This window comes from Symphalangus syndactylus, chromosome 22 (assembly GCF_028878055.3).
Source record: "Symphalangus syndactylus isolate Jambi chromosome 22, NHGRI_mSymSyn1-v2.1_pri, whole genome shotgun sequence".
In the NCBI taxonomy this organism is placed as follows: domain Eukaryota; kingdom Metazoa; phylum Chordata; class Mammalia; order Primates; family Hylobatidae; genus Symphalangus; species Symphalangus syndactylus.
In genome coordinates, this window is record NC_072444.2 from 68,665,158 (window position 1) to 68,677,624 (window position 12,467).

At 38.0% G+C, this 12,467-nt stretch overlaps 1 protein-coding gene across 2 annotated transcripts in view; it reads right to left on the reverse strand.

Annotated features, from left to right (window-relative positions):
• Positions 1 to 5,755: 5,755 nt before the first annotated feature.
• The window catches only part of GTDC1 (glycosyltransferase like domain containing 1), a 452,114-nt gene continuing 445,402 nt past the window's right edge, over positions 5,756 to 12,467 (reverse strand). For both annotated transcript variants that reach the window (XM_063631327.1, XM_063631326.1), the window contains one exon: positions 5,756 to 8,010. In XM_063631327.1, the coding sequence (XP_063487397.1) occupies positions 7,981 to 8,010 (30 nt within the window). In that variant the 3' untranslated portion in view covers positions 5,756 to 7,980. The remainder of the gene's footprint in view (positions 8,011 to 12,467) is intronic.

Genomic DNA, 12,467 nt, shown 5'->3' on the forward strand with positions numbered 1-12,467 from the left:
TTATTAAACCTTTTGCCCACACATTAAAAATGCATAGTTTTTGTTTGTTTGCTTTTACAAAGGAGCAGAGTATTACTGGAACACAACGTATCTTAAGTAACGTTTGTATTATATTATCGATATAAATCCAAATTTTTTTCATAATTTCCCCCATTCTCACAATTCTGCAAGTCTTTGAGCCCTATTTCTCCAGAGAAAGAATTCATAGCATCTTATCTTCATATAATCAGTTATTATTAAATGCAGAAAAGAACATTCCACTAGGCAGCTACTCATAAAGATCTACAAATCAGATGTGTAACAAATGTTTATGGAAATTAATAACTCAAGATATGAAACAATTATGTCATGTTCTACAGGCATGGTAACGTTATTCCTCAAACCCAGACTGAAAACATTCTCTGACAACTCTACCACATATTCAGAATTGAGATTGTTCAAGACTGGTTTTCCGTAGTTACACAAGAGCTCAAAGGGGGTGAAACCACCCTGAGATGGATGAGCCTCTGAGGTCTAGTAATATGTGGCGCGTGTACAGTGTGAGAGAATATGCCCTCGAATCACAGTGGAACTAAATGGCAAACATTTTACAACTTCTGGAAACACATATTTCTTTCTGGTTCTGTGATATAAAGCTAATTTGAGGCTTTGTCCCAGATAGTAACATCTGATACAAAGAAGTAACATAGGAATAAGTTGATTTCTATTTATCAACGTAGAATTTAAATAATTTTTTAATAATGAAGAGGCTTTACATCAGGTTAATAGAAAGGTAAAGATAAATGTTTACACAGGAGAAGTGGTCCATAGCTACATCTGTTCTTCCTGCACACAGCAGCAAATATTGTGTTCTTTATGAAGTTTTATTTGCTTTTCATGCTTACTGTTGTTTACATGTTCTAAAATCTCTGCACGATGGAGTTTTCAAATGAAATAAAGATATCTAAATACTATAATTGGGAACTTTCTTAGAATTATTTTACCCTTTCTAAAAATAGGTTAATATTTGGCATTAACATTTTTCAACTTAAAATACAAAATTGTTCTAAAACTGGGAGTTGAGGGTTAAATAGAAAATTAATGCATATTTGTATTTTTAAAAAGATTTCCAGAAACAGTATTTGTTTTATCTAGTTTTATATTTAACACCTTTTAAGCATGAATCAATTCTCTACTTCTCTCTTTACCTGATCTTTTAAACTAAGATTTTTCTGTAATAACATAAGCCTAATTCTTTGAAATAATATTCAGTTAGTATAATTGACATTATAGAGTTTTAAAGTACATTATAGAATATTCTGTCACTAGACACTAAATTGAAATTTTAAAGAAAATGATGGAAATTGCTGTAAGGGAAAAAAAGTAGCCTTTTAAATCTAATTTGTTATGCACTGCAGTAGGGTAATGGATGCAATGAAAGTTCTTTTATTGAGTTCCCATGTCCAAAAGGTATTTAGGTAGCAAAGGATGTTAAGCAGACCCCCTGCCATCCCCCTTTAACTGAAGATAGCAGGAAACAAGGTATATAGGTCTATGTCCTCCTGATTTTTATTTCCTCAGGAGTACAACTTCTGCAAAGGACACCTTAGGCTACTTAGCGATCACAAAGGGTACACTAGAACCCCTCGCTGTCTGCTTGAATAGCACGATCTGAAGGGTGGCTGAAGCCATACAGGGAGTTAAATCCTTCAGGTGGGTCTTTTCAAATTCCAATAGTGAGGAGTTACTGGAGAATTGGTAAGGATTTCACTAGGCCCCAGCAGGTTTGAGATCAAAAGCTTCAGTTAAATAAAAGCCTATTGGGAAATCTTAAAACCTCTTTGTAATGTAACTTTAAAAAGTTAATACAAAGAAACCTTAGACTGAAGCCAGTAACAGCATGAACAAAGAGTATATCAAAACTGATTCCATTAAGAGAAAGCGGACATACTAATTCACTTAATTTAAAGAGCAATCCAGTTATATTACTGTGCGAGAGAATAGAACTTACACTATACCATCCAGCCCATTTAGAAGATGTGCTCATTTCTTGCTACATATGCCAGACTTCATTCTTTGTCATTGTGATATGCTTTTTAAACAACATATATATTCATTTTCTGAAAGAAGAAAGAGTGATGTGCATCTAAACTCACTCCTAAAGAAGATCCTTTTAAAACAAATTAAAATTAAACTTGATGGGGACCCATCAGTCAGCTGGTTATCTCTTTTTCATGGTGTCAAACTGCTAATTGCCCATCCTCCTTAAAATAATAGACCTTCAATTGATATTGATTGGTAGATCATTAATGAGTGCATTAATTATAATGTAATTTTTATAATGAATACTAATCCATTCCTTGGCAAGTCACACCCTTTTATTAACTGAAGTCATTCATTAATGGTTTAGTGGGGGAAAAATGAACTTTATTTGGTTCTGAGGTCTGAATTTTGCATTGGTTTTGAATTTTTCAGAACATTCGTACTGAAATGTCTTACGTACTCAATGTCTCTTACACTTTCACATGAGGCGTCTGAGACGCGTAGCTTAGACACTGTTTCCTTTTTTCAACGAATAGGGATACTGGAACACACTTAGGCCATATAATGTGATCCGGATTGCACAGTCATTTAACGAAAGCTTGGACTACATAGACCCTCTACAGCTTGATTTCAGCCTAGAGACTTTTCAACCAGACAATGTCTCACTGGTCTCACAGATTTCAGAATGTAATTCCAGCTAAGTTGCACATAGCTGTATTCATCCCAAAGAACTCTTTTTCCAAGTAGTCATTACTAACAACGAATGTCCTGACATTTTCATAGTGATAGATGAAGAAACTGAGGCACTTGTACTCACATTCAAAATTTCAGCTCCTTTCTCTCTTCTGTTCTTCAGTTGTCTTGTCTTTTACTTCTCTTCTTCCACCTAGTTTTCTTTCCTTTGTTTATTTTTTTTTTTTTTAATAGAGACATGGCCTGGCTATGTTGCCCAGGCTGGTCTCAAACTCCTGGCCTCAAGTGATCCTCCTATCTCAGCCTCTCAAAGTGCTGGGATTACAGTCATACCTCTTTTCTTCACTCAGTGTGTCATCTGATTGATGACAGGAAAATGAGAAAGGAGAGTGGGAGTTCTACCATTCTCTGTGCATAAGATATGAAAACCTTTATAAAGGGGGCAAGTACTTCCTGAATAAACTATTCAAATAATTTTTTTTTCAAGTACCATCATCTCTTAAAAAATATGAACAGGCCTGGTGCGGTGGCTCACGCCTGTAATCCCAGCACTTTGGGAGGCCGAGGTGGGCAGATCACCTGAGGTTGGGAGTTGGAGACCGGCCTGACCAACATGGAGAAACCCCCTCTCTACTAAAAATACAAAATCAGCTGGGCGTGGTGGCGCATGCCTGTAATCCCAGCTACTCCGGAGGTTGAGGCTGGAGAATCGTTTGAACCTGGCAGGTGGAGGTTGCAGTGAGCTGAGATGGTGTCATCGCACTCTACTCTGGGCAACAAGAGCAAAACTCCGTCTCAAAAAAAAAAAAAAAAGAAAAGAAAAAATATGAACAAAGATACCAACTAACTGGCTCCACTGAAAGTGTTACAGTAGATAGTCAGGCAGACATGAGCAGAGCAGGAGACGCTGCCGCCCTCCCAGGAATGTCAGGTGGCGGCCAGGCAGTTGTTAAGCTGGCTCTAAAATAATAATTGGTTGCAGCTGGTGCCAGGGAACGGTCCTCTCCTATTAGACAGAAACACCTGAAACTGGTGATCAGCAGCTTCCCGATAAGATCTCAGGAGCTGGACGAGTGGGCTTAAGCATGCACACCAAGAGGCAAAATGGCAGAGTTTAACTGGTAGATGACCTTCCTCTAGGAACACCAGACTGGTAAGGGAAAAATGCCTCAAGTCACTAAGAGGCAAAATGGCAGAGTTTAAACACTCAACTGGTAAGGGAAAAACCTCAAATGAGCATGCGTGCAACTCTAGTAAACACACTGCAAACGCAGCCCCTCCCAAGTGCTGGCAGGCCACTGTGCACGCAGACAGCCCGCCCCAAGGGAAGAATCAGGGGAGAAGGCACGCAACCCCCCGAAGCATGCCAATGTATATAAAACCCCAAGTCAAAGGTCAAACCACACACTTGACTGTCTCAAGTCGCCCGTTTGGCCCTCTTCTAAGTGCACTTTACTTCCTTCTATTCCTGCTCAAAAAACTTTTTAATAAACTTAACACTCCTGCTCTAAAACTTGCCTTGGTCTCTCACTCTGCCCTATGCTCCACGGTCAAACTTCTTCTGAGGAGGAGGCAATAACTCAGATTCCCCCAGACCTGTACAGATTCGCTGCTGTTAACAAAACAAATAGATGCAAGACGTTTGCGACAATTCTGCTTCTGCACATAGTCTCTGGTAAAACACCCTTTAGTGGTGTGCACTCCACCCTGTAGGGGTGTGCCGTCAAACGTTGGGAATTAGCTTTTATTGATGTCTGTTCTGATGAAATGTTGACTTGGATAGTTGCTCTTTCATCCAATTTGCTATCTGTGATAAGTAAAAAAACGTCGAAGCAGTAATAAAAGGTGCATGTGGTTACTAAATCTTTGTTTCCTGGATATGCATGTATGAGTATGCATTCTGTAAGTGTATTTACATATATATTCTATATGAATTACATATATGTTCCTACAAATATAGTTAACCTACGAGTGTTATTAGAATATAAACATTTTACTCTAACACTGACTTACTGCTCAGTGGGAAGCATGTGACTAGCTTATCTTGGATACTCTAGGTACTTTATAAACACACAAAGACCTTATTATGCCTGAAGTTATTACTTACTTGCTTAGTGTGCTTCGAATTTTTAAATCCATTCCAATGTACCACTGCATATTCTAGTATTTGAATGTGAGTCTTAAATTCCAAAAGTTCGAAAAGCACTACTCCAGCAATGACTATCTTGATTGAATGCCAAGGTATTTTTTTGAATACTTGGCACACCATCAGCAAGACTCTGGGCCTTATGGAGATGATATTAAAAGTAGATGCCATAAAATCAGTTTCAAGATATTTGTAATTTTGTAGTGGATGGAATACCTGCAAAGATCACACACATATTCATGAATTGTTTCATAATTTTAAATTGATCACTCTCTTCTGTGACCCCCACCTTATCTCGCATCTACTCTAAGAGCATCTATAAACCTTATTTCATGTGAAATTCATGTCTTCTTCATTTGAGTCAGAGATTGTCTCATTTATCTGTTTCTTTAGTGACAACCACAGTGCTAGACACATGATAGGTGCTTAATAAATGCTAACTGATCTAAGAAATAAAAAATAGATGAGCCACTGGAGGACAAAATGAAACAGATGATTATGTGTTGAATTTTTTTTCAGTGTCCAAAAAAGACAAAAATTAATATCTAGAATTTTTTCAAAGTGAAAATAGCTATTTTCTGACTAATAAATAATACATGCTCGCTGCAAAATATTCAAATATCTCACAATAATTTCTCTGTTAGAGAAAACCAGTTTTAATGATTTGGTGTAGGTGTATGCTCTTAGTAGTTTGCCCATGATTATACAGGGTTGTCATTTTTTTTAATAAGGTTGGAGCCATGGTGTGTGTGTGTGTGTGTGTGTAGTTAATACTAACTAAAAATTAATAATAGATTGCTGATACCACTCTTTGGTACAAATGTTTCTCATTAACTGGTTATTGTAGCCTTTATTTTGTATAATTCATAATGTATTTAAATCTATTGACAGATATTTAGATTGCATAAATTTTTTATTCTTATAAACAGTGCTTTCGTAAACATCTTTTAACATCTTTGCAAGTTCAGATTTATTTTCTTGGCATAAATTCCTAGACATGAAACGGACTTACAGTGTTGAAATAGTTTGTCAAATTGCTCTCCAAGACGGTTGTGCCAATTTACACTCCCACCAACTGTGCATGAGCCATTTTCCTTATAATCTAAACGGAGTATAATTCATTTTAAAAATATTTGTTAATCTAATAAAAAGGTATTTTTTTCATCATTGTTTTAAATCCTAGTGTACTTGGGAACTTTCAAATAAATCAGTTCTTGATAAATCACACCTGGCCCACCCAGGGACCATGTCCGGTACCAAACTGGCTTCCTTCTGCCAGCCAGCTTCTGACTGAGTTGTCTCTACACCAGCAGGGGCTATGAATCAATGAAACAGTACATTCGTAATATTAGGTTAAAAACACTCAGCAGAGATTTAATACATGTATTAAATCTCAAAATAAAGTGTTTGATTATTGACTGTTGTAAATACTTTTCATCACTGGTGGCCCCTATAAATGTGGAAAATTGAGTAAATAATAAAATATTTCACAAATTACATAACCCTGTTGTAATACCTATTATTCAAATCATCACAGAAGACAATCTACCTCTCATTTTTTCAAGCTTCTAGTAGAATTGTCAAAAATTCTACCCCAAAGCCTAGAATTCAACAAGCTGCCAACATAACGTGAGGATGTGAGAAAGAATCTATAAAAGACAGGTGTGTCTGTGTAGCACTGGTGACATTAATATACACCATGTGATATTTCCACAGTCCCAGTATGTCAAAACTTGCATTGGAAAAAGAAAGGGCAGCTTTATGCTTCAACACTTTACAATCCTAATCCAATGTGTAAACACTGGTCAATATTCTTGCCCATGAATGATGGTAGGATCTTTACTGGAAGGTCATAGAGACTGCACATAGGTCTTTGTGGATGTGATCAGCATTTCCACAAAACCTGCCAGTAGTATGAAACCTTCTATATTTTGAAGGCTCAAGTGTGATGATGCCTACCCCCCTGCACTATTTTACTCGTCACTACAAAAGAAGCTGTGCAGTCGGCCGTCTACACCCGCGGGTTCCACATCTGTGAACTCAACCAGCCAAGGATAGAAAATACTCAGTAAATAAATAAGTAAATAAAAATAATACAACAATAAAAAATACAAATTTTAAAAACCAACACAGTATAACAACTATATCCACAGCATTTACACTGTATTAGGTATTATCAGTAATCTAGAGACGTGCACAGGTTATATGCAAATACTACCCCATTTTATTATACAAAAGGACTTGACCATCAGTGGATTTTGGTATCTGCACGGGTCCTGGAATCAATCCCCTTCATACCAAGGGACAACTGAAGGTGTGTTAGTTGTCTATTCCTGTGTAACAAATAAACCCAAAGTTTAGTGGCTTAAAACCACAAACATGTATTACTCCACGGACTCTGTGGATTTGGAATCCGGGCACAACTTAGCAGGGTCCTCTGCTTTAGAATCCGGGCATAGCTTAGCAGGGTCCTCTGCTTTAGGGTCTCTTACAAGGCTGCAATTGAAATATCAGCTGGTGGCACAGTCACATCAAAGTTCAACTGAGACAGGATCCCCTTCCAAGCTTACTCAGTGGTAGCTGAGCAGGATTCTGTTCCTCACAGGTGACTGGAAAGAGGGTCTCAGTTCCTCCCTGGCTGTTGGCCAGGGGCTTCCCTCAGATTCTTGCCATGTGGGGCTTTCTAACATGGAAATGCACTTTATCAAAGCCAGCAAGAGAGAAAGGGACTCTGCTAGCAAGACTGAAGGCATAGTCTTTTAAAATCTAATTTTGGAAGTGGCATCCAATAACTGTGGCCATATTCTATTCAGTAGAAAGAAGTCACTGGGATCAGTCCACATTCAAAGGGAGAGGATTCCATAAGATCAGGAATAGCAGAAGACAGAAAACATTGGGGCCATTTTAGAAGTCTGACTATCACAGCAATAATTGCTCAGTTGATAAAGGAGTAAAGGACACTGGAAAAGTAGGAAGGATGCCAGGAGACATGATGAGTGAGGAACTCCTTGGGAAAAGGTTCATAATACTCTGGTGATATAGACAATCAACAAACATGGTTGAATCTGGTATTAGCCTCCTTGGGAAAGTGTGTGAAGTCTCAGGTCAAGGTCGTAAAATCATGTATTACTAGGTGATGACGGCAAAACCTAAGACAAAGACAATAACAAATAATAAATATCTTCAAACAAGAGGGAAATTATTTCATAGCCAATGTAAAAATAGATCACAGTTCTTATTTCCTCAAAATGCTGTGTCCATGAACCTTGATAATGTGAAATTAATAACATTCCAAAGACTCTGATTTTATATTTACCACATGTAAACACGTCCACATGCCATTATTTGTCATTTGTCAAGCTTAAATTTTGAGTTTTGTTGAGACCATAGACCTGGTGATAATCTAATGTTTGTCCTTACTTTCCACCTATCTCTCACTATGATAAGATAGTTGGTTCATGGGATCATCAAACAAAACACGGAAAAGATAGCTTACTGATCCATACAGAGGGGGTCACACTTACAATATTTTTATTAGCATGGCTGTTCTAACAAGTTCAGCTAATCAGCTGAGTATATGCATGTATGGGTTATATACATGTTTTTATGATAACAAAAATGAACAGAGATATAGAAGATACATTGTCTTGACAGGTTTTGCTTGGTTTTAGTGCAAAAACTTACTAATTAATGCAAGTGTTGCAATCATTTTTATGACATTCCCCAAAGACGGCACTTTAAGGGTTATGCCATATGCTGATTGACAGCAGCCATAATTCCATACAATGAGACTGTATCATATTGTTTGAAGTGAGGTGATATTCATCTCTTGAAACTGATCAAACATACGATTGCATCAAACAGTATTACAATATAATCACGCTGTATGTGGGGACTGCCAAGGTTGATCAGCGTGTTGTACTCTTTTCCCTTGGACTTCTCTAATTGCAGTTGTGACACACCATTGCATTCACATTTTCCTTTAAGAACTGCAGAATCTAAGACACAGAAAAAAATCTGCATAAAATTGTGGTTTGGTTATGCTATGTGAGTGTACATTTGTAGACTGCTTTAGAATTACACATTTGCTCCCACTAAGATCTCCCTAAGTATAGAAATAAAAACCAAGAAAGGCCAAGATAAAAAGATAAGATTCCAAACAGGGCAGAAAATAATTCCAATGCCCTTTATTTTTCTTCAATAAAAAGCAAACTTGGAAGACACGTCGTTTTTTAAACACTTGTCAGTTTCTGAAGCTCCCACTGATGTTTTTTTTTTTCTCTAATGTGCCGTTTGGCAAAGCCACTTGCTTATTGACTGACCTTGGGACTATTTCAGCTGCAGAACGATAAAGGATATAAGAACCTATTCTTTTCCCACCCTTCATTGCTGCTATCTTGGAAAGCAGTGTGAAGATGGGCACGACAGAATGAGGGTAGTTTGGCTTTCTACTAGGTGGCTTTCCCAGGTGAAGTCCTGAAACACAGTTGCTTTTAAATTGATGTACTTTAGGGATTTCCCTTTTATTATTCGTTTGTCCATCCATCCGTCCATCCATCCATGTGTCTCATAACTTATAAAAGAGCCATTGGGGTATTTTTAGAACTCTGTTGAAGGTAGCTTACTGAGGAACAAGGGGACAAGTCATCATCTCTTCATGCTGACATCAACAGAGATATAGTGCCCATTCTGGTCCCACAGTGTCAATTCAAGCAAGTCTCTGAGATGTTACCATTCTGTTTAAACCCACCCTAACCCTAACCTTACTATACCCACTATGAGGCCTCTTAGGCCAAGTCCCGCTCAGCATTTTTGGCCTACAGAAGCTATGTGACTTGTTCGGAGACCCATTTGGGATGTCGGGAATGCAGAAGCTTTCTCAGACTGGTTACCTGAACACCCCACAAAATCACCTCTCTCCTACTGCTCCTTTGCTATGGCGAGCATGGAGGAATTGGAATTGGTGAGGCTGAAGGCCTCCTTGGCCTCCCAAGATATAAGACCATAGAGCTTTTTGCTGCCAGATTCTCCTGCCCTATGAGCATTTCTTTCAACTTAGGTGAGAGGGTCAGGGCACAAAGTCCCTTCACGGAGATGCCACCAACATCAAAGCTCTGTTCTCTGTGCTTTCCTTCTTTTGTCCATGAAATTGTCATGTCTTGAGATCTTTAGGGCCTTCCTGTGTAATACACAAATGCCAAGGGGCTTGAAATTCAAAAAGCTGAGAACTGACTCTTTTTTCCTCTGTCTTTCTGCTGTAGCATCCATTGCTTACACAAATAAAGAAGAAAGCCTTAGCTACTGCCCAAAGGTGAATAAAGGTCATCACTTATCCTCTCTCTTGTTTCTTTGTCTTCTAGTTCATTAATTTTGTTGTTTGGCATTTTAATTTCCTTTTCTCAGAGTTTATAACTTTTTCCCTAACCTATTGACTAGAAGAGTTAATTCACTACTTTGTTTCCTTCCTTTCTTTCTTTGAGACAGGGCCTCATTATTTTGTTTAGGCTGGAGTGCAGTGGCTATTCACAGGTGTGATCATAGCGCACTACTGCCTGGAACTCCTGCCCAGGCTCAAGCAATCCTCCTCAGCCTCTCTAGTGAGTGGGACATGCCACCTCATCTAGCTCTAATTTTCATCTTTCTTCTTTTTAATTATAAATTGTGAAGGCTATACATTTACCTCTTGGTACAACTTAAACCACATCATGCATTATAAAATTTTGCTATTGGATGTTTTCTTTAAATTTTGAAACAATAAAAATTTACAAAAAAGTTGTACATATAGTACAAATATTTTGATTTTCCTTGTAAATTAAGCCCATGGTTCATTAGCCCCCAAACACTTTCATGTTTGTTTTCTACTAATAAGAATTTATTATCTTCAAAACAACCAATAAAATCAGAAAGGAACTTGGATACACTTCTCTTTACTCTACAGACCACATTCCAGGTTCACCAATTAATGCAATGATATTTTTTGAAATAAAAAGATCCAGTTCAGAATCACACAATGCATTTAGCTAATATATCTTTTTTAGTCTCTTTCAGCCTAGAATATTCTTCGGTCTGTGGTTGACTTTTATGACTTCAATGCTTTTGAGGATGAGTTCATTTACTTTATAGAATTTCCCACAGTTAAGTTTGTCTGATGTTTCCTTATGATAGATTCCGGTTATAATATCATAGCAGTGATGCTGTGTTCTTCTCAATGCATTTTACCAGGTCATGGGTGGTTTCAGTAACTGATACTTACTTTGACCATTTCATGAAAGAGATGTCTGCTAGGCTCCTCCACTATAAAGTTACCTTTATCCCCCTTTGGGAGCAGGTACTTTGAAACTATGTGTCTTAGTCTGTTCATGCTGCTAACACTGGAGATGGGGTAACTTATAAGCAACAGAAATTTATGTCTCCCAGTTCCGGAGGCTGGGAAGTCTAAGACTGAGGTGGTGGCAGATATGGTGTCTGATGACAGTGGCTCTCTGATTCCAAAATGGCATCTTGTTTCTAAGTCCTCAGTGGCAGAAGGCAGAAGGGCAAAAAGAGGCAAAAACTCACTAGGCTTCCTTCAACCTCTTTTATAACTAATTATAACACTAATCCATTCTTGAGGGCAGAGCCCTCATGACATAATCACTTCTTAATACTTACAAACTGAGTATTCGTTTCTAACATGAATTTTGGAGGAACACATACATTTAAACCATAGTACTATGTAAATATGTCACTCCTCATCACATTTTAATTTGCTCATTTATGTTTGTAAGGCCTCATATTTTACTGAATATCATAAGTTACTATCACTGATATTATCCGTATCAATTTTGGCACTCAAATTATGGCCAATTTGGTCAGTAAGAACCCTTTTAAGTTGGCTTCGAAGTCCTTTTGACATATCTTTATCATTATAAAAATACTTCCTTGCTTCTGGCACAATAAGTTCCAGGCTTTCTTGAATTTTTTTCTCCTCTAGGCCCAGAATCAGCCATTTCTCCAAGTCCTGTTTCCCTTTATGTAAAATGGTACCTCAAAACCAAGATGTGGGTGCTGTACATGCTCCTGTTGGAGTGTTGCTACTTCCAGGTCCTATCCCAGATAGGTATATGTGTATGTATACCACCTATTTACATCTAAATTAATTTCTATGTCTATGTCTATATATTGAATACCATGAGTCCATGCTGACACCTGCAATTTCACATGTTCATTCTAGTTTTCTCTCTTGCCATATATGTAGATACCTTCTCTACTGGTGAGAAGGCTAGCTTCCATAATTTTTCTGATATTTACTTATGCAATCAACCCCACTTTATGCAATCTATCTCCATCCCCACTATGAACGCTTGCCCTACACAGATGTCCTCCTCTCCCTGTTTGGACTCTGACTCCCCCAACCACATCAACTGCCTGTGTGAATATTTCCTCACCCTGTTAAGGCTGATTCCCCATGCGAGGATGCCTGCCATCCCAGAGTGATGCTCTTATTGTGCATGGGCTCTGATACCACCTCTGGACACTTCAGCTCCTCCTATCTTGGTCTATCCCACCTAATGGCTTCAGGACTGAATTTTTCAGGAAGTAGAAGGAATATCACTCAAGTTTTGCC